The sequence below is a fragment of the Mesoplodon densirostris genome, chromosome 10 (assembly GCF_025265405.1).
Source record: "Mesoplodon densirostris isolate mMesDen1 chromosome 10, mMesDen1 primary haplotype, whole genome shotgun sequence".
In the NCBI taxonomy this organism is placed as follows: Eukaryota; Metazoa; Chordata; class Mammalia; order Artiodactyla; family Ziphiidae; genus Mesoplodon; species Mesoplodon densirostris.
Window position 1 is genome coordinate 8,396,255 of NC_082670.1, and position 21,580 is coordinate 8,417,834.

A 21,580-nucleotide genomic window follows, 5' to 3' on the forward strand; every position below is an offset into this window, starting at 1 on the left:
TAGTTAAAAAAAAAAGACTGAGGTTTCCAGAAGAAGCACTTCTGCCTCACAGCAACACAGAAACCCTGCTGAGTTTCCTACCTGCTGCCCTGGGGGAATTCAGACTTAAGACTGCAGTTCAACTCTTGCCTGAATTTCTTATCAACTCTCAGCTGTATCTTCAGCCTGAGAGTCTACCCCACAGGTTGCTGTCTTTCTAACCTCCACAATCATGTGAGCCAATTCCTTAAAATAAATCAATGTCTCTTGATATCGATCTATTGAGAGAGAAAGAGACAGAGAAGAGAGAGAGCCTCTACTGGTTCTGTTTCTCTGGAGAACCCTGACTGATACACAGAGTAAATGAAGACTAAAGATATTAACAGTTTGTTCCAAAGAACACAGCTTACGAGGGCCAGAGATGGGATTTAAACCCAGGTCTGTCTGTTCCCTGCTGCCCAGCTCTGAACAAGTCCTGAGGGGGATAAGTAGAAACCCAGACAATCATCCCTGGCCCTGAGCTTTCAAGGACCACAGCATCTGGGCACTGACTTTAGGTATCAGTGAGAATGGCTCCTCTGGACACTAATCCCAATAAGTAATACAAATAAAAACAGACCTGTGACATGTACACACTATCTGTGTGCCCTCTCTCCATCATCACCAAGGCAAAGTCAAAGAGCTTCTTCCTAATTCTCCCACAGATTCACCCTCCAGGGAGGGATCTGTCCATTATTTTCCTTTCAAGAACTCTCTCAAAGCAAGACCCAAACGAAATAAAATGTTGGAGATTTGTACTAATGGAGTACAAATCAGAGCAGACTTCTCTAGCTGCTCACTGGGATTCGGGGAACTGTTGCGTTCGCCGCGTTTCCTGCCAGGCGCTCAATGGGCTGCGAGAGAAACTGTAATCCTTGGCGCCACCTTCTTGCCCTCTTTACAAAAATAGGCACTGACCTCTGACTACCCGGTTTTTCCATGCAGCTCCTAAGCTTTCCAGCCCTTGGGAGGCTCCGCGGAGCCAGCTGGGGCAGCAGAAGCCCAGGGTTCAGAGCCAGGCTTAGCCCCTTTATCATCGCAAATGTCAGCCGAGCTCCTTTTTGACCTGATATTTATGGGAAATAAATGCTTCCAGAAATAAAAACAACAGAGAATAGGCCTGATGAGCCTTTAAGAGCCTTTGGTGACACTTCTTTCCCAAGTCACTGAGTTTGATCCGAGGAGAGAGGGTGAGACAGGATTCATGGGGCCGCCTAGACCCAAGAGGTGGGAGCCAGTCTCTGAGCAATTTTAAGAGGGAGAAATGTAAGCGACCACATTTTTCTCAAAGCAAGGTTAAAGCTGGGGCAAGATCAAACTTGCTCAAGCATTCTGCCCAGTAACTGTATTTGCACTGCAAAGAGACAATCATCAGTTCTAGAGAAAGGGCGCTGGGAGCTGCGGTAGGGGGGCGGGCAGTGCATACTTTAGGAATGTACCCTCCTCTCCACTCCCTCAGGGCTCGCAGGGGACCAGAGTCCGAATGCTCCTGGATCAACATGAATGTCTGAATTATCGAGGCAGACCACCCCCAAATCCGTTTAGTTAGCTAGTTAGGGGACTTCCCTGGTGGTCCAGTGGGTAAGACTCAACGCTCCCAATGCAGGGGGCCGGGGTTCAATCCCTGGTTGGAGGACTAGATCCCGCAGGCCACAAATAAGAGTTACCATGCCGCAACTAAGGGTTCGCACGCCGCAACGAAGTTCCCTCGTGCCGCAGCTAAGACCCAGTGCAGCCAAAATCAATCAAGCAATCAATCAATAAAAATAAATAAATAAAATTTAAAAATATGTTAGCTAATTAGAACTGCTCCTCGGGATTGCATTCCAGACTAAGACGGAGATCATGATGGCAGCTCCAGGGCTACCCAAGGCCAGCTCTTCTCCATGTTGATGACTAATGGTTTTTTACTCCATAGCCAGTCTCAGTGTTGGGATTTTACTGCAAAGGTGTGGGGTTCTGGAAAGTTCTGAGATTGTACCACTAATGCCTGGGGGGAGGGTTACACAGGAAGGGAAGATGAAGGAGGGAGTTTGCCCAGAGATAAACCTATAGGGGTGTGTGTGTGCGTGCGTGTGTGTGTGTGTCTGAATGTCTGTCTGTCTTTCATCTAGGTTCCTCTGACCTCAGAATCTTGCTCAAATTTACACAGTAAGGGCAGGAACCAGAACTCTGCTCTTCTTACTAGAGCAGCAACCCAATAATAGGATTGTGCGTGTGTGTGTGTGTGTGTGTGTGTGTGTGTGTGTGTGTTCACCTTATCCCAAACTCTTCTGGAATGTTATCAAATTGATTATCAATGGATGCCACAATTAATGAAAGAACACATACCCATATTCTCTTTATGGACACAGAGGACCTGAGGTCAATTTTTCACTTAGTGGCGGATTAAAGCTGTCAATGTTTAAGCTCCCCTAACAGTGTGAAACTTAAGCCAGTTGGCACTTTGGGCGCTCAGGGCTCGTGCTGGCATCGTGGCTGCAGAACTGGATGCTCCAACAGCAATGCTGGGATGGTCTGAAAGCCAGGCTGCACCCCTGCACCCCTAAGTGTTTCTTCCTGCACAGTAAGGGTCCAAGCTCAGCTTTTGCTTGAATAAAAGCTGCTGATTCGATTTTTAAGATACATTTTACTTTGGACTAATTCTAAATGTACAGAAAACTTGCGAAGATATTACAAAGGGTTCCTATATACCTACCATTGGTTTTCGTTTCTCCTAATGGTGTCGTCTCTCGTTACCTTTGTGGTATGTTTGTCAAAGCTTAGATATTGACATCAATACATTACTAATAACTAAACTCCAGACTCTATTTGGATTTCACCAGTTTTTCCATTAATGTCCCTTTTTGTCCCAGGATCCAGCTCGTGGTCCCTCATTCACTGAGCTGTCCTGTGTCCTTACTACCTCTGGTCTATGACAGTTTCTAACTTGCCTTTTTTGCCTTGACTGTTTTGAGGAAGACTGGACAGATGTTTTCTAGACTGGATCTCAGTTAGGGTGTATCTGATGTATTTTCTCAAGTTCATAATGCGATTATGAGTTTGGGGGGAAGAATACCACAGAGGTGAAATGCCCTTCTCATCCCATCCTACCTGAGGGTCTCTGACATCCACAAGATGCCACTGAGGTGTTAACTTTGATCACTTGGTCAAGGTCATGTTTGCCAGATTTCTCCGCATTAAAGTAACAATTTTTGCCTTTCCATATGCTATTGTTTGGCAGTGAGTTACCAAATCCAGCCTACCTTCAGGGGTGGGGAATTACCTGAGGTAATTGCTTTACCTCCTGAGGCGGGAGTAACTGGATTTGTTTTTTTGAAAACTCGGGATCACTCTGCTATATCCGACCTCGTTTATAATTTGCCATTTCTTTATATTATGTGAGGGAGAATGTGTCTCTCATCTTGTAGCTGATTTAGGGATTAAATCAGGGACACGGGACATAGGGAAGGACAGGAAATACACCAATGAACAAAGTGGATGGTGAGGCAGGCGAAATGAGGTTTATGCTCACATATGAAATCACTGTGGAACATGCTCTGAATTTAAGCAGTTTCATCTAAAAAACATGAAATGATATCTTCTATCTTCTTGAGTAATTGTGAGAATTAAGTTGTACAAGGAACCCAGAAGTACTGAGCACAATGTTTGGTATACAGTAGGTACTCAATAAAGGTTAGTTACCTTCCTTCAAGAAGAAAATGACATAATGTAGTTTTCAGGAGCATGGATCCTGGCTCCTGGCCCCAAACTGCCTGCTTTTGAGACTTGGTTCTCCTGCTTCAAGCTGTGTGACCTTGGGCCAGTTACTTAACCTTTCAGTGCCTCAGCTTTTTCTTGGGCAAAAGGAAGATAATAATAGTATCCCTCTGTTGGTGGCAATGTTAATTGATGCAGCCACTATGGAGAACAGTATGGAGTTACCTTAAAAAACTAAAAATAAAGTTACCATATGATCCAGCAATTCCACTTCTGAGCATATATTCAGAAAAGATAAAAACTTTAATTTAAAAAGATCCGTGCACTCAAATGTTCATACCAGCACTATTAATAATAGCCAAGACGTGGAAGCAACCTAAATGTCCATCAACAGAGGAATGGATAAAGAAGATGTGGTACATATATACAATGGAATATTACTCAGCCATAAAAAAGAATAAAATATTCCCATTTGCAGCAACAGGGATGGACCTAGAGATTTTCATACTAAGTGAAGTAAGTCAGACAGAGAAAGACAAATATCATGTGATATTGCTTATATGTGGAATCTAAAATATGACACAAATGAACTTATTTACAAAACAGAAATAGACTCACAGACATAAAAAACAAACTTACGGGGCTTCCCTGGTGGCGCAGTGGTTGAGAGTCCACCTGCCGATACAGGGGACATGGGTTTGTGCCCCGGTCCGGGAAGATCCCACATGCCGCGGAGCGGCTGGGCCAGTGAGCCATGACCGCTGAGCTGCGCGTCTGGAGCCTGTGCTCCGCAACGGGAGAGGCCACAACGGTGAGAGGCCCGCGTACGGCAAAAAAAAAAAAAAAAGCCCTTACAATTACCAAAGTGCCGGAGTCCAGCTCCAGCGAGTCCAGGGATACCCAGGGGATGGATAGTGTCGGTGAAGGAAATAATTCTATTACACTTCTTAAAGTATCAGCATCGCATGTTTTCTCTCTCTCATGTCTTTATTCTTCTTCTATTGTTTACAATCACAGGTTTATATATTGTAGTTGATTACATTACCAGGTATGTGACCAAACAATCTTAGCACAATCAAACCTCAAAATATTCTATAAAGATTTTTTTAAAAAATATCCCCTAGTTTCTAGATGTCCTATTAAAATATTTCCCCAAGTTCCCATTAATCACAGGTTATTTCTTAGTAACCAAGCCAAGCAGTTATATGATTATTTTAATTGTAAAAGTTGGAGCTACTTGTTCCTATTTCTCTTCTTGCATGGGCAACCTTTTACAATGGTTCCATGAAAATATTTACAATATACCCTGCATGCCCTTTTTTGTTGTTTCCTTCAACTGAGACAGTGTTTTCTCCCTATCCTAGCAATCAATTCTGCTCTAGTCATTTGCTTTTTTATAATTAATCTTCCTTTATAATAGAACAATAAATTTCCTATGTCATCAGGAACTCCGGCCCATGGCCATAACTCCATACTAGAGGGTGTTTTTCATAAAAACATCCCCTTAGTTCCAGGCTCTTAATTCTTTACCCATTTCCCCGGGGCTTTAGTGGGTACTTCCCATTCTATGGTAGTTTCAGGAGGGGGAGTCCTAGAGGAATTTTTCTTTCACGTGGAGCAACATTCCCCCAAAATTGCCCCTGTATGTAAATTTATTATCATAAAACATAACAACAGAGCTGTAGTCCACCTTCCTGGCACGGCGCTGCCTTGCAGTTTCACCTTCCATTGCTCATGACTTTGTCATGATGCAATGGCTCCAGGATGGCTTCCAACACCAAAGGAGGGGAGGGATAAATTAGGAATTGGGGATTAACAGATATACACTACTATATGTAAAATAGATAAACAACAAGGGCCTACCGTATAGCACAGGGAACTGTATTAAGTATCTTGGAATAACCTATAATGGAAAAGAATCTGAAAAAGAATATATATATATATATATATATATATATACACATATATATATAACTGAATCACACCTGAGACTAACACACTGTAAATCAACTATGCTTCAGCAAAAAAAAAATTAGTATCCCTCTCATGAAGAATAGTCGATATGAGTTTTAAATGATTTATTGTATGTAAAGGGCATAGAACAGTGCCTGGCACATTTGCAAATATTCCATATCATTCAGTACATTCATAGCTTGGGCATCAGGAGAAAAATACAATATGCATTATTTTAATATTTAATCATTCTCTGGATTACTATATCCCACTTTTTTTCTGTCAGATTTGTCCTCAGCATTATTGAGGTATCACTGAGATACAATAAACTGCCCATACATGTACAAGTGAAAAATTTTGACACATTAATATATCTGTAAAGTCATCAGTATAATCAAAATACTGAACACATCCATTAGGCCCCCAAAGTTTTCTTATGTCTCTTTATAATTCCTCTCTTTTTTACTTCCTGTTCCCAGGAAACTACTGATTTGCTCTCTGTTACCATAGATTAGTTTGTGATTTCTAGATATTTCTATGAATGGAATCATAGAGTAAGTACTTTCTTTTTGGGAGGTGTGGCTTCTTTCAGCCTGACTATTCTGAGGTTCGTCCATGTTGTTGCTTGTATAGATAGTTCATTCCCTTTTATCCTGAGAAGTATTCCATTATATGGCTATATGATAATTTTTTAATCCATTCCTCTGTCTATGAACATTTGTATTATTTTATTATTTATTATTTTACTATTATTATGTTTTGCTGTTGCAGATAAAGATGCCCTGAGCAGCCATGCCCAAGACTATATATGAACACACGCTTTGATTTCTCTTGAGTAAACACCGTTGACCCTCATTATTCACTGATTCTATATTTGCAAACTTGTCTACTTTCTACAATGTGTAACCCCCAAATCCATACTTGTGGTCATAGGCCCACATGTGCAGAGCAGCAAAAAAACCTGAGTTGCCAGACTTGTACGTTCCCAGCTGAGGTTGAACAAGACGATGCTCTGCCTTCTTGATTCTGCTCTAAGACAGATGAGCTGAGGATGGAGATGGGGGCGGCAGGGTGCCTCCGTGCCATCAAAGACTCCAGCTCTGGGGCCAGTAGATGGGGCTTGAATCCCCACTCAGGCTCCTATCAGTGGGGCGGCCTCAGACAAGTCACCTAACATGACAGAACTTCTGTCTGGGTGAGTTTCTGTCCCTGGCAACCACGTGATTCCTAAGACCCTCACCAACTGGGCTGCGACTCGGATTCCAGAAGTCCTTCCTTCCTGTTATCACAGGCCTCTGGTGTTATACTGGCCTTGCTCTTGGTGATTAAGTATTGGTGGCAGTGGTTACCAGGGGCTGGACGGGGAGGGGATATGGGAGTTGTTGTTCAATGGGTAGAGAATTTTCATTATGCGAGATGAGAAAGTTCTGGAGCTCTGCTGACAATATGCATCTATAGTTAACACGACTGTACTGCACACTTCAAGGTGGTTATGACGGCAACGTTTATGTTGTATGCTTGTATGCCACAATAAAATTTTTTAAAAATGCTTTAACAACTCTTCAGTGCCAGTGATTAGGGGTAGAATATGAATTTTCCAGGTTTCAGATCTCGGTATCAGAGAGCGGAAGGGGATTCTGTGTTAAATTTTCCTGGGTCAGCATGTGCCCCTGATTAAAAACTACTCTTCCATTCAGCTAATTTGACAGAAATGTAAGAATGTGTCAAATACAGAAGGACAGGAGTAGGGGGTGTGCGGGGGAAGAGGGGTGAAAAGATCAGCAATGGCCTTCATAGTGGGGACAATGGGTAAGTGCTTGGAAATACGCTGATGGATTGGGTTAACTCTTGTTTTTATGAGAAATAATCTACTTACAGAAGATAACTAAGGATTTAGAGGACAGTCATAAATACAAATGTTATTAGAATTAGATGCCCTTAACAAGAGTTTTGAATAAACCTGTCAGTTTTGGTCGCAAAGTTTCCAAATTGTCTTTGTTTGGCTTTGGATGTATTTACCTACTCCTGCTAAGACTAGCCCAAATACTGTATAAAAAAATAAATAAAATAAAATTCAAAACTTAAAAAAAAAAGACTAGCCAGAATAAGTGTTATCACACTGGACTTCAAAGTGCAAATATGTTATCAGCCTCTTTTAAAAGCACAGATATTATCTTTAGCTTAGGTTTCTAAGGGTAGAAACTGAACTGAAGACCAATCTCATGAAGTTAAGATAATCTTGTGTAATCTGTCCTTCAGTTGAATAGGCGTATAGAAGCACTTGTGAAATGTTGTTTCCTGAAATCTTTATCGAAAGGAAGGAAACATTTTTGGAAGCAGTGCCTTGCGCTGGATCAGCCCTGACCAGTTGCCCCTCCTGGCTGTGGTGCTCACGGCTGTTTCCTTCTCTGAATGGCATCCTGCTTTCCTCTATAAAATGACAGCAGGTGACGAGATGACCTCTAAGCTTCTTCCCAGTTCTGTCACTGGACAGTTCTATTATGTGACCATTTAACTTTCCTGGAAAAAAAAAGTGAGAATTAAAAATTTGATACTCAAATTACATGAGAAGAATTAAAATTAAATGATTTGAGGGCTTTCCTGGTGGCGCAGTGGTTGAGAGTCCGCCTGCCGATGCAGGGGACACAGGTTCGTGCCCCGGTCCGGGAAGATCCCACATGCCGCGGAGCGGCTGGGCCCGTGAGCCATGGTCGCTGAGCCTGCGCGTCCGAAGCCTGTGCTCCGCAACGGGAGAGGCCACAACAGTGAAAGGCCCGCGTACCACAAAAAAAAAAAAAAAAAAATTAAATGATTTGATTTTGATGTGAGTGTGCCTAGGACATTGGGGAAATTTTTATTTTTAGGACTGATATCTAATTCTGCAAATGAATAATAGAAGTGATGGCACACAACCCCTGGTGCATCCTACTGCCTTCATCTGCTCTACAGTCTGCTCAGCTGTCCCTGCCGGAACATTCCAAAGAATCCCCAAGAGTACTCCGTGCTCCAGACCTTGCTTGCTTTTCTTCCATCTAATCTAACCTGTCTCTTGTCCCATTTTTTCAGAACCTTCGTTAAATGTCATTGTTTCCAATGACTTTTTTTTCTGTCTGCGCCACACAGCACGCGGGATCTTAGTTCTCCCAACCAGGGATCGAACCATCCGTGTCCCCGGCATTGGGAGCGTGGAGTCATAACCACTGGCCTGCCAGGGAAGTCCCCCAATGACTTAATGAGATGTATAGAAGTTATTGCTATGGTGTTTTTCTGGAATAACTCACAAAAACAATTTGCTTGCTTATGAGACAGCTTAAATGTCCTTATGGAAACCGCGGCTGGCTGGTTGGGTTGGGACCTTGAGGTCTGGGAAGTTCTTCAGGGTCGCTCAAATGCCATGTTGAGCCCTCCTCCTTATGTCTTCAAAGACGTGTTCTTCCCTCCGAGTTGCTCCCAGTCTATTGGGGGAATAAAATGCTGTATTGGCACAAAAATTCTCCCTTCCTGCCATGCACAAGATTTTCCACCTTGTCCAGCTACGCTGTACAGGGCCAGTGTGTGGCAGCACCGTGTTTTGCCAGAGTTTGAGAAACAGTGGAGTCAGGCAAAGCAGCGTGCTCTGAATTTCCAGCTCACCAGAGGTGCAGGTGAGCCTCTAAAAGTGACCGTCTGCAACTCAGCAGTTAGCAGTTTTAGTAGTCAGTAGTTTTCTATGTGCCAAGGTCTGAGCAAATTGCATTCCACTTATGAACCCATATTCATCCGCCAAACAACCTTACTGGTATCTTCTTTATTTGACAGATGACAAAACTGGAACAGAAAAGTAAACCCCTTGCCCAAGCTCATACCACTAGGAACCAGCAAAACCAAGATCCAAACCCACCCAAGTCTCTCTCTCTCTTTTTTTTTAAATAACTTTTTTTAAGCGAGCATGATACTTTTTTTTTTGAATTTTACTTTATTTTTTATACAGCAGGTTCTTATTAGTCATCCATTTTATACACATCAGTGTATACATGTCAATCCCAATTGCCCAATTCATCCCACCACCATCCCCACCCCCCCTGCCGCTTTCCCTCCTTGGTATCCATACGTTTGTTCTCTACATCTGTGTCTCTATTTCTGCCCTGCAAACTGGTCCATCTGTACCATTTTTCTAGATTCCACATATATGCGTTAATATACGATATTTGTTTTCCTCTTTCTGACTTACTTCACTCTGTATGACAGTCTCTAGATCCATCCACGTCTCTACAAATGACCCAACTTCATTCCATTTTACGGCTGAGTAATATTCCATTGTATATATGTACCACATCTTCTTTATCCATTCGTCTGTTGATGGGCATTTAGGTTGCTTCCATGACCTGCCTATCGTAAATAGTGCTGCAATGAACATTGGGGTGCATGTGTCTTTTTCAATTATGGTTTTCTCTGGGTATATGCCTAGTAGTGGGATTGCTGGGTATATGGTAATTCTATTTTTAGTTTTTTGAGGAACCTCCATACTGTTCTCCATAGTGGCTGTATCAATTTACTTTCCCACCAACAGTGCAAGAGGGTTCCCTTTTCTCCACACCCTCTCCAGCATTTGTTGTTTGTAGATTTCCAAGTCTCTCTTTAAAGCATGTGCTCTGCTACCAAATAGGGTGTCATTCTAGCATTCATGAGGAAATCCAGAAAATACAGGAAAAAGTGGTAAAGTTGTACCAAGTCCACAGTAGTCATCTTGGTGTGGTGAAAATATACTGGTTTGCAGAGACATCAGTAATTATAGGGGAGGGATCAAGAAATCTTTTCTGTCAAGAGCCAAAGAGTAAATATTCTAGTCTTGGGTGGCCAGATGGTTTCTGTTACAACTGGCCAGCTCTGCTGTTGCCATGGGAAAGCAGCTATGGACAATCTGTAAACCAATGGCTATGTTCCAATGGCATTGTATTTATGCACACTGAAATTTGACTTTCATGTATCATGAAATATTCTTTTTCTTCAAATTTCCTTTCAGCCATTCAAAAATGTACAACAATTCTTAGCTCACAGGCTGTACAGAAACATGTGGCAGGCGGATTGGCCTTCACCCGTGATGCCCATTGTAGTTTTGTCCACCCCTGGTACAGAGGGAAGAAAAATGACGAGACTTAAGTTAATGATGACTGCCTAACATCAGCGAGGTGCCAAAAACCCAGTGATCAGTAGACAGAAATCGCTCTCCATAGGCTAGTGGTGGGGCAAACAGACAAGCAAAGAGAGGGGCACCAGGTGCTAGTAGAACAGGTGGAAGGGCTCCTAACCCAGACTTGGCAGGGCAGGGAAGGGGTGCCACACGGGGGGCCTGATGGACGGGACGAACTCATCAAGAAAAGGGGGGGCGAATATTCCAGGTACCATATTCTCGACCCTATTAGGGTTGAGACCTCATGCTACCATGAACTCATTATTGACCCTCAGGCAAGTCAGTACATGTGTGGGCTTCAATCTCGTGGGTGTAACGTCAGTGCTCACCTCCTAGGTTGTCAGTGAGAAAACCGAGCCAAGAGGGTGATAGAACATCAGTGACAGTTCATTTTCAAGATGCTCCACTTGTGACTTGAGCGAGCTGGTCTGAAAAAGCTGCAAGACTCCTTCCAATCCCACGTCTCTGAATTCTTGATTTTTATCTTTAGGTAAAGAGAAACCCTGCTATTCAGCAGTTCTGGGAGCTGTCAACATTAATACCAGTCACTGCTGGTGGTGACCTGCCTCACAACAACTGATATGACCCCAAGATGAAGAAATGTACCGTCCCTTGTGGTCAAACATGATGTCAGTGATGGTGATGGTGTCCCTCTCCGGGGTAAAAGCGTTGCAAGACGGACACACGTTCTACCCCCTCCGCACCGGGGGAACACCTTGAGTCAGCAGCCGTGACAGATTTGCTAGGGTCTTAACTTGAGATGGACCTGGACCAAGGTACCTAACACTGCTCAGCTCTTGCTCCGTTGGCCCCAGTGGCTCATGTTCTCAGATCCACTCAATCCCTTCATCGTTAGAGAAGAACTTCAGCTTGTGGTTGATCCACTGTCCCTTAAGTGAGTGGCAGTATTTCTCTTCTTGCTCAAAATAAGAAGTGGGAGTAGATTCCCCAGCAGTCGGGGGATGGACCTGAAGACTGACTTCAGCAATGATATGAAGTGACAAACACAGAAGAGATGGTAGGAAACATGAAGCTGAAGGTATTCGAGTTCATTGTAGGGCTTATGGCCGTTTCTATAATTCTTTTGTTCCTCTATACCAACAATTTAGTCCTGCCAAAATACCTGCCAGCGGGAAAAATCTCAAACTCTTCAGTGCTTGCAGAAGTCTGTGACATGATTATAACAGGAAAGAAAATCTTGTATGGAAATATACCAATGACACCACTGAGAAACAAAACTTGCCAACAATACTTGACCCAGAATCACTACATAATGAAACCTCTGTCCAAAGACGAAGCTGAGTTCCCTTTGGCATATGTCATGGTCATCCACAAAGACTTTGATACATTTGAGAGGCTTTTCAGGGCTATTTACATGCCTCAAAATGTCTACTGCGTTCATGTGGATGAGAAAGCCACCTCTGCTTTCAAGGATTCGGTAGGAAGGCTGCTGAGCTGCTTCGCAAATGCCTTTCTGGCTTCCAAGAGGGAGTCTGTGGTCTATGCAGGAATTTCCAGGCTCCAGGCTGACCTGAATTGCCTGCAAGACCTCATAGACTCGGAGGTTCCGTGGAAGTACGCCATCAACACCTGTGGGCAAGATTTCCCCCTGAAAACCAACAGGGAGATCGTTCAGTATCTGAAAGGATTTAAAGGGAAAAACATCACCCCAGGGGTGCTTCCTCCTCCTCATATTATCCGAAGGACCAGATATATGCACTTGGAGCAGAAATACCAATTGTTTTCCTTCATGCTGTGGACTTGGATAAGGAAAATGTCTCCTCCCCATAATCTCACCATTTACTTTGGCTCCAGCTATGTAGCCCTTACAAGAGAATTTGCTAATTTTGTTCTCCAAGACCAGAGGGCCACTGATTTACTTGGGTGGTCGAAGGACACCTACGCTCCTGATGAACATTTCTGGGTGACACTTAACAGGATTCCAGGTATGTGGAACTTGATTTCCATTCTACATAAAGTCTGGAAGCATTGTGTGTGTGTGTGTGTGTGTGTGTATTTTACACTTTGAAAATATCTTCAATTGCATTATATATAGTCACCTATGTTTCCAGCTTTAATGGACACCCCGTAGACTGTTGTGTGTGTGTGTTTCAGTGGAATTCATATAACATAAGTTACAGTTCTTACATGTCAGTTCTAAGGCTCTGTCTTTGTGACTCTGAAGGACAGGCCTTTGGGGGTGGGACTCAAGGTAAACAGAACTTTGCACTTCCACATTCCGGCTTTTGCTATTCTGCTTTTATTTTTTGTTAATGTTATCTTTTCATATTTATTTAATTATTTATTTGGTTGCTCCAGGTCTTATCTGAGGCAGGCAGGCTCCTTAGTTGTGGCTTCAGGTCTCCTTAGTTGCGGCATGCACGTGGGATCTAGTTCCCTGACCAGGGATTGAACCCTGGCCCCCTGCATTGGGAGCATGGAGTCTTATCAGCTGCGCCACCAGGGAAGTCCCCTGTTATTCTGCTTTTAAACAACAGAGTTAACTCCATTAACTGCCTCTACCTTAAAGAGAAGGAGAGGCTTCGCACTCGTATGCTTCCAGGCAACTTTATCCTCCTGGGAATGGAGAGAGCTGTAGGAAGGGGCTGATTTGCTGGAAAACTACTGGAGGGAAGAGGTTGGAAGGAGATCGTTTTCTGGAAACATTACCTCATCTTTTTAATTGAAGTATAGTTGATTTACAATGTTGTGTTAGTTTCTGGTGTATGGCAAAGTGATTCAATTATATATATTCCTTTTCAGATTCTTTTCCATTAGAGTTTATTACAAGATATTAAATATAGTTCCCTGTGCTATGCAGTAGGAGCTCGCTGTTTATCTATTTGATCTATAGTAGTTTGTATCTGTTAATCTCAGACTCCTAATTTATCTGTCCCCTCCCTTTCCCCTTGGTAACCATAAGTTTTTATGTCTGTGAGTCTATTTCTGTTTTGTAAATAAGTTCACTTGTATCACATTTTAGATTCCACATATGTGATATCATATGATATTTGTCTTTCCCTGTATGACTTACTTCACTTAGTATGATAATCTTTAGATCCATCCTTTTTGCTGCAAGTGGCATTATTTCGTTCTTTTCTATGGCTGAGTAGTATTCCATTGTATATATGTAATCACATGTTCTTTACCCATTTACCATTTTTTAAAATTTATTTATTTATTTATTTATTATTTTTTTTGGCTGCGTTGGGTCTTCATTGCTGTTAGCGGCTTCCTCTAGTTATGGTGAGCAAGGGCTACTCTTTGTTGTGGTGCGTGGGCTTCTCATTGTGGTGGCTTCTGTTGTTGCAGAGCTCGGGCTCTAGGCATGCGGGCCTCAGTAGTTGTGGCTCATGGGCTCTAGAGCACAGGCTCAGTAGTTGTGGTGCACGGGCTTAGTTGCTCCGCGGCATGTGACATATTCCCGGACCAGGGCTCAAACCCGTGTCCCCTGCATTGGCAGGCGGATTCCCAACCACCGTGCCACCAGGGAAGCCCTCTCTTTGTGTGTTGATGGACATTTAGGTTGCTTGTCTTGGCTGTTGTAAATAGTGCTGCTATGAACACTGGGGTGCATGTATCTTTTCAAATCAGAGTTTTTGTCTTTTCTGGATATATGCCCAGGAGTGGGATTGTAGGATCATATGGTAACTCTATTTTTAGTTTTTTAAGGAACCTCCATACTCTTTTCCACAATGACTGCACCAATTTACATTCCCACCAACAGTGCAGGAGGGTTCCCTTTTCTCCACACCCTCTCTAGCACTTATTATTTGTAGACTTTTTTTAATGATGCCCATTCTGACTGGTGAGAGGTGATACCTCATTGTAGTTTTGATTTGCATTCTCTAATAATTAGCAATGTTGAGCATCTTTCCATGTGCCTACTGGCCATCTGTATATCTTCTCTGGAGAAATGTCTATTTAGGTCTTCTGTCTATTTCTTGATTGGGTTGTTTGTTTTTTTGTTATTGAGTTGTATAAACTGTTTGTATATTTTGGAAATTAAGCCCTTGGGACTTCCCTGGTGGTCCAGTGGTTAAGATTCCACGCTCCCAGTGCAGGGGACCTGGGTTCGACCCCTGGTCAGGGAACTAGATGCTGCATACCACAACTAAAGATCTGGTGCAGCCAAATAAATTAATTAATTAAAAAAAAAAGGAAATTAAGCCCTTGTTGGTCACATCATTTGCAAATATTTTCTCCCAGTTCGTAGGTTGTCTTTTTGTTTTGTTTATGGTTTCCTTTGCTGTATAAAAGCTTATAAATTTGATTAAGAAACATTACCTCTATTTAATCCCCAATAGCATTTTAAGATGTAGTAGCCGTGTACTCATTTGGGCTACACTTATGTTTTATATTTCCAGAATCTAGCACAGTGCCTGCATAAAGTACACAAGTACACACTAAGTACACAAAAAATGTCTGTGAATGAATGAATGAATCATTTGATTGGGGTACATGAGATTTCTATTTCTAAAGGTTTTTCAAAGCATAGCACTTATTAGTATGTTGTTTCATTATGTGATATACTTACAATGGTGATCATGAATTTTCATGTCTTGTTAAGTCATTAGTATCCATGTATATCTTAGTTACAACTTTTACTTTCTTATTAAAGGACAATGTTTCTTTTTTAAAAAATAAATTTATTTATTTATTTATTGGCTGTGTTGGATCTTTGCTGCTGTGCTCGGGCTTTCTCTAGTTGTGGCAAGCAGGGGCTACTCTTCGTTGCAGTGCGCGGGCTTCTCATTGCGGTGGCTTCTCTTGTTGCAGAGCATGGGCTCTAAGCACATGGGCTTCAGTACTTGTGGCAAGTGGGTCAGTAGTTGTGGCTCGCGGGCTCTAGAGCACAGGCTCAGTAGTGGCGCACGGGCTTAGTTGCTCTGTGGCATGTGGGATCTTCCCGGACCAGGGCTCGAACCCATGTCCCCTGCATTGGCAGGAGGATTCTTAACCACTGCGCCACCAGGGAAGCCCAGGACAATGTTTCTAATTAATGGTTTGCACTGTTTTCCTCAGTTCCCTTCAGTCAAAGGGAAAATGTTTCCAGAATTTAATAAAGTACTTGGCACCCTCTGGCATTTAAAACATGCTTTATTTGATTATTCACTCCACACAACATTCCTGTGAGGAATGAACTTCATTCGATAATATGCAAAACTGACAATGAAACCCTGGACCAGTTAGAAAAGTGATGAGGGGGGCTGCCCTGGCTGTCCAGTGGTTAAGACTCTGTGCTTCCACTGCAGGGGGTGCAGGTTGGATCCCTGGTCGAGGAACTAAGATTCCACATGCCTCGAGCCATGGCCAAAAAAAAAGAAAAATTTTGAAAAGTGATGAGGTCATTCTGCAAGTAGTTTCTGTGAAAAGCCATCTTCCAGAATTAAAGACTGATCTACTAAGTAAATTCAGGTTTTGCCAAACACAAAGCTATCTTTCTGTCTTCCATACTTTTTCAAGCTGGGCTGTTGATGGTCATCCATTGTAAAGAAGGTCTTTCCCCATCCAGCTGGCCAAATAGAGAGTAGGCATCAGGTTCCTTGCAGACTGTGAGCTTTGAGAAGAAATGGGGATACTGCGATCCAGCACCCGGCGACCCAAAAGAGTAGGGGATCCATTTCTTTGCACTCTGTTCTGATTGAACAGCATATTGTAATCGGAAGGAGGGGGCTAGTGTCTTGCAGCACGGAATTCTCAGTGATCAGAAGCTCAAGGTCTCCCCTGGCTGGGAACACTGGCTGTAGCAGTGACCATGAGTTCCTGTAACTTCAAACTCACCAAGGACTCTGTGGGGTGCAGAGTGGAGGAAGGAAAGAGCAGAAGTCTAGAAAGGTGGAGAGCCCAGTTGGCACTGGGATTGGACCCTTGTTTTACCTTCTCCTTGTGACACCAACCTCTCAAATCCAGCCAAAACTCAAACTTGAGGCCTTTATGAGCAGAGACATGTTAGAATGTGAAAACCTCCGAGGTTCTTGGGCTCAGACTCCTCCTGTTAAGCCTTTGGCATTGAAAGCCGAGAGTTGTCAGGTACCCTTTCAAGGGCAAGTGCAGCTGGAAAGGGCTTTGGGGGCACAGACTCTACTTAACGCCGAGGTGCTCTTCATCTGTCAGCTCTTTGCCTCCACTTTGTGTTGCCCCAGTGACATCTAATTGACTGTTTTGAAAAGAACCAGTTTTTTCTTGCATTTTCCTACCATTCTAACTGTGGTGATTTTATATTAAATAATTGCAACCCTCCTCATTTCCTCTCTTCACTCTTTTCTTCCCAATGGCTTTCCCTCAAGGTATGAAATTAGCTCTGATGTCTCTGGCCAGCCCCCAGCTGGGTGCTTTCTGTATGTTACTTCTGGAATCCTCCAGCTGCACCAGGAGGTCGATGTTGGAAAAAACTCAGGCTCAGAGGTGTAGGTGACGTGGCTGGGAGGAAGCCACCACTGGGGGGACCCTGAGGAAGAACAGGGGTTTTATTCTCAAATTCACCCCAGAGGAAGCTGTGAGGTGTGAGATCAAATCACTGGTTCAAGGGCTCCCGGCTGTCAAGAGTGGCTTTGGCCCAACTGGAGACCTTCTGACACACAATCCAGGCTCTCTCTCACCACCCTCCTGGGCTATTTTTTTTTTTTTTTTTGCGGTATGCGGGCCTCTCACTGTTGTGACCTCCCCCATTGCGGAGTACAGGCTCCGGATGCGCAGGCTCAGTGGCCATGGCTCACGGGCCCAGCCGCTCCGCGGCATATGGGATCCTCCCAGACCGGGACACGAACCCGTATCCCCTGCATCGGCAGGCGGACTCTCAACCACTGCGCCACCAGGGAGGCCCCCTCCTGGGCTATTTTAAGCCCTGTTGCTTCCAGCTATTTCCTGTGGCTAAAAACAAAAACAAACAAACAAACAAAAGCAGTGATGATGAGAAAACAGTGTACAGAATTTAACATAGTAAATACATAAATAAACAGAGAAAGAAGATGGAGGGAGAAGAGAGCCTGGGCAGAGAGAAAGAGCTGCAGGAGTCCAAAAAGACAAAATGTCATGTGCACTTAAGACCAATTTAACCCAAGCTGCTCTTTCCCTGTGACCTCTGTGGACGCTGAGAAAGTTTCCAGTTGGTTTCCCGGGTTTCTCACTTGGGCACAGAGGTGATGTCATGATGAAATGAATACTTGAAAAGTGGTTTGGGTACCACGTGGCCCCAAGAATAAGACGAGCATGTTGCACGGTGCATCCACGTCTGTAGAAATGGAGCCCTTTTCTTCTGCTCCCTTTCTACAGTCAGTTGTTGAGATTAAACTCTAAGCACAATTTTCTTAGTGGAATAAAAGTTAGTTTATGTCCTGGAGTGAGAATTCATAAGAGTGTACATTATATAGAAATAAGCAAGTGTAGGTTGAATTCTGGGACATCAATGAACACCTCACCACTTACAGAGCGGTCAAGCCACAAGTCTGTGTTGGTTGCCAACTTCTTCAGAATTCTATCCTACCCAATCACTGCCTCCAACTTAGAATTTGGGGTATTAATTTTGATCTAATGTTCAAGCTGGGATAAAGGAGCACTTTTTTTTTGGTCCCTCATTACCATCCCCTTCTACTATTTTGTACAAATGGCAAGAGCGTTGTACCCAGAATTTAGAAGAATGATGAGTGGTATATTGCAAAAGGTCCTCAGGAAAGTCAGGAGGGTCCGGAGAACCAGCGTTTCCCACATGACCACCAGGAGAGTAAACATCAGATAGCACTGGGGTGATGCACAAAAAAAGATTGATACTAATTCCTGTAAACAATGGCTAGTATTGCCAAAATCAAAAGACCCTTGAAGCATTTCAGGTGAGATGCAATTAAGGACTCCACTGCAGCAAAGTGCCAACTTGCAAACGATCTTTACCCTGTAACTTTAAACTCAGGGAGCTGTAAATTCAGGGCAGAACAGGCAAATTATTAGAGATGTTTTATGCATGAAATCTCTGGAGGGATGGAATTGTGTCAAGAATGAGGAGATAGCCGAAATCAACAAAGGAAGAGTTGATGTAATCATCTGAATATATTAGGAGAAAAAGTTGTAAAAATTATTCAATTGGTTTAGAAAGCATAATTAGGCATTGATGCCACCATTTATTTATTTTATAATTTATTTTTTAAGTATTTATTTATTTGTTTGTACCAGGTCTTAGTTGCAGCAGGCGGGCTCCTTAGTTGCAGCATGTGAACTCTTAGTTGTGGCATGCATGTGGGATCTGGTTCCGTGACCAGGGATTGAACCCGGGCCCCCTGCATTGGGAGTGTGGAGTCTTAACCACTGCACCACCAGGGAAGTCCTGAGGCCTCCACTTATTCATCCCTATAGTCGATTTCGCTTGATGTGGGCAGTGGCTGCCTAGAGAGATATTACAAATAAAACAAAAATTAACAAAATTTTAGTCATCATTTTAGAAAAGATTGCTCTCGTATGACTACTGTATTGAAGAAATGATTTGTTCCAAAGAATTCTAGGTAGACACATGAAAGATAGTTATGTAAATAGATATTTGAGTTGTTTGAATTCATTTTGGGTCTTACAGACCAATCTGTATTCACTTGAATCATATTGTATGTAGAATCTGATTCCTAAAGCAAGTGAAGTCTGATCCCTTGGCTCTGAAAAACTTCCCTAAGTCCTTTCTTATCATCATTTCCTATGCTCCTGAGGATTATGAAACAGAGTTGGCAACCTTCTTGTTAATGCATTAGCTTTCAGCTGGGGTGGGAAAAAAAACAACAACAAATAATAACTCCAGTCTTGTGTTCTAAGGTAATGGCATGAAGACGATGTCCAGTGAAAACTGAGTAGCACGATGGAAAATGTTATGCTCGGGCTTCCCTGGTGGCGCAGTGGTTGAGAGTCTGCCTGCCGATGCAGGGGTCACGGGTTCGTGCCCTGGTCCGGGAAGATCCCACATGCCATGGGGCGGCTGGGCCTGTGAGCCATGGCCACCGAGCCTGCGCATCCGGAGCACCTTGTGCTCCGCAACGGGAGAGGCCACAGCAGTGAGAGGCCTGCATACCGCAAAAAAAAAAAAAAAAATGTTATGCTCTGACAGGAAGTGCAAAATGCAGGATGCAAACTTGCATCTCCCATGTTCTTGGTAAAATCAGAATGTGTATATCTATGGACAAGAGGGAAATAGGAGCACAGGACATGAAAACACTGTGTTCACAAACTATCTGTAATATTATGTTGTCTTTATAATTAAGATGTATTGGAAAAACTAGGTACTTTGAACGTCCCCACATCCACAGATACAAATAGAGATCACAGATGACAAAATATAAATCACAAACGTAGGAATCTCACACTAAGGTGATCAGGGAAACAGGGAATGCAAAATAGAGCTCTTGATCGATAAGTATTTGATTGCCTAGTGTGTGCAGACAGTGATGGGAACCAGAAACAGATGTGCCTCCTGTGAGCCCAGCGCTAATAACCCCTCCACGTGTGTGCACAGTGTGCTTTCACCCCTGTGCAGCTGACTACCAAATAAAACAAAACTGATCAGAGTTATCCTAGATGTATACAACTTGGCATGGGCTCTCAGAGGGAGGAGTAGGAAAGACTAAGAAGATTTCAAAGGAGAGATGGTAATTGTGTCGTTTCCTTGACGTGAGTGTTGGGGGGAGGGGCTTTTGTTTATTCTTCTCTCCCAGTCCTGACCCCACGGGCCACAGGGTGAGGTGGCTTGAAGAGAGCTCGGAAACCTAACCACTAGATCACCAGGGCCAGCAGGCTTGAAACAGGACCTCAGTCCTTGTCTTCTCTGAAGAAAGAATTCAGCACAGAGACAAAAGGTAGTGAAGCAGGTAAAGTGTTTGTTAGAAGGAAAGTAAGTGCAGAAAGACATGCAGGCAGGCTCAGAGGGAGAGAGTCACGCTTTGGGGGTGGCAGGAATTACTTATATGGGGGCAGTTTTATGGGTTCCCTCTGGCCAATCACCTTGTTTTGTCTTGCTTCGTGCCCAAACTGGGTCTGACTCAGGGCCCCCCCAGTGTGGTCTTTTAGCCAAGATGGATTCCATTGCAAGGGTCTCTGGGAGGCTGGCAGGACATATTACGGGCTAGCGCCGCCTCCCTTTTTTTGTTTTTGTTTGTTTTTTTGGCTGCACCACACAGCATGTGGGATCTTAGTTCCCCAACCAGGGATCGAACCCGTGCCCCCTGCAGTGGAACCTAACCACTGGACTGCCAGGGAATTCCCACCCCCTTCCTTTTTTGACCCTGAGGAAACTTTCTGCACATGTGTAGTCAGGGAGGTCTCCTTGACCTCAAGAGTGAAGAATATGGTTGTCTTATCTTTTTACTCAAGCAGAGCTAAGCTCCTCTCTGCTACTGCCTTTTTTTTTTTTTTTTTTTGGCTGTATTGGGTCTTTGTTGCTGTGTTCGGGCTTTCTCTAGTTGTGGCGAGCAGAGGCTACTCGTTCATTGTGGTGTGTGGGCTTCTCATTGCGGTGGCTTCTCTTGCGGAGCACGGGCTCTAGGCACGTGGGCTTCAGTAGTTGTGGCACGTGGGCTCAGTAGTTGTGGCTTGCAGGCTCTAGAGCTCAGGCTCAGTAGTTGTGGCGCACGGGCTTAGTTGCTCTGCAGCAGGTGGGATCTTCCTGGACCAGGGCTCGAACCCGTGTCCCCTGCATTGGCAGGCGGATTCTCAACCACTGCGCCACCAGGGAAGCCCCTCTGCTCCTGCCTTTATTTTACCTTGAAGCACCAG

At 43.6% G+C, this 21,580-nt stretch overlaps 1 protein-coding gene across 2 annotated transcripts in view; it reads left to right on the forward strand.

Annotated features, from left to right (window-relative positions):
• GCNT2 (glucosaminyl (N-acetyl) transferase 2 (I blood group)) overlaps nt 1–21,580 on the forward strand; it is a 126,638-nt gene that overhangs the window by 14,825 nt on the left and 90,233 nt on the right. For both annotated transcript variants that reach the window (XM_060110020.1, XM_060110021.1), the window contains exon 2: nt 11,331–12,786. In XM_060110020.1, coding sequence (XP_059966003.1) covers nt 11,856–12,786 — 931 coding nt within the window. In that variant the 5' untranslated portion in view covers nt 11,331–11,855. The remainder of the gene's footprint in view (nt 1–11,330; nt 12,787–21,580) is intronic.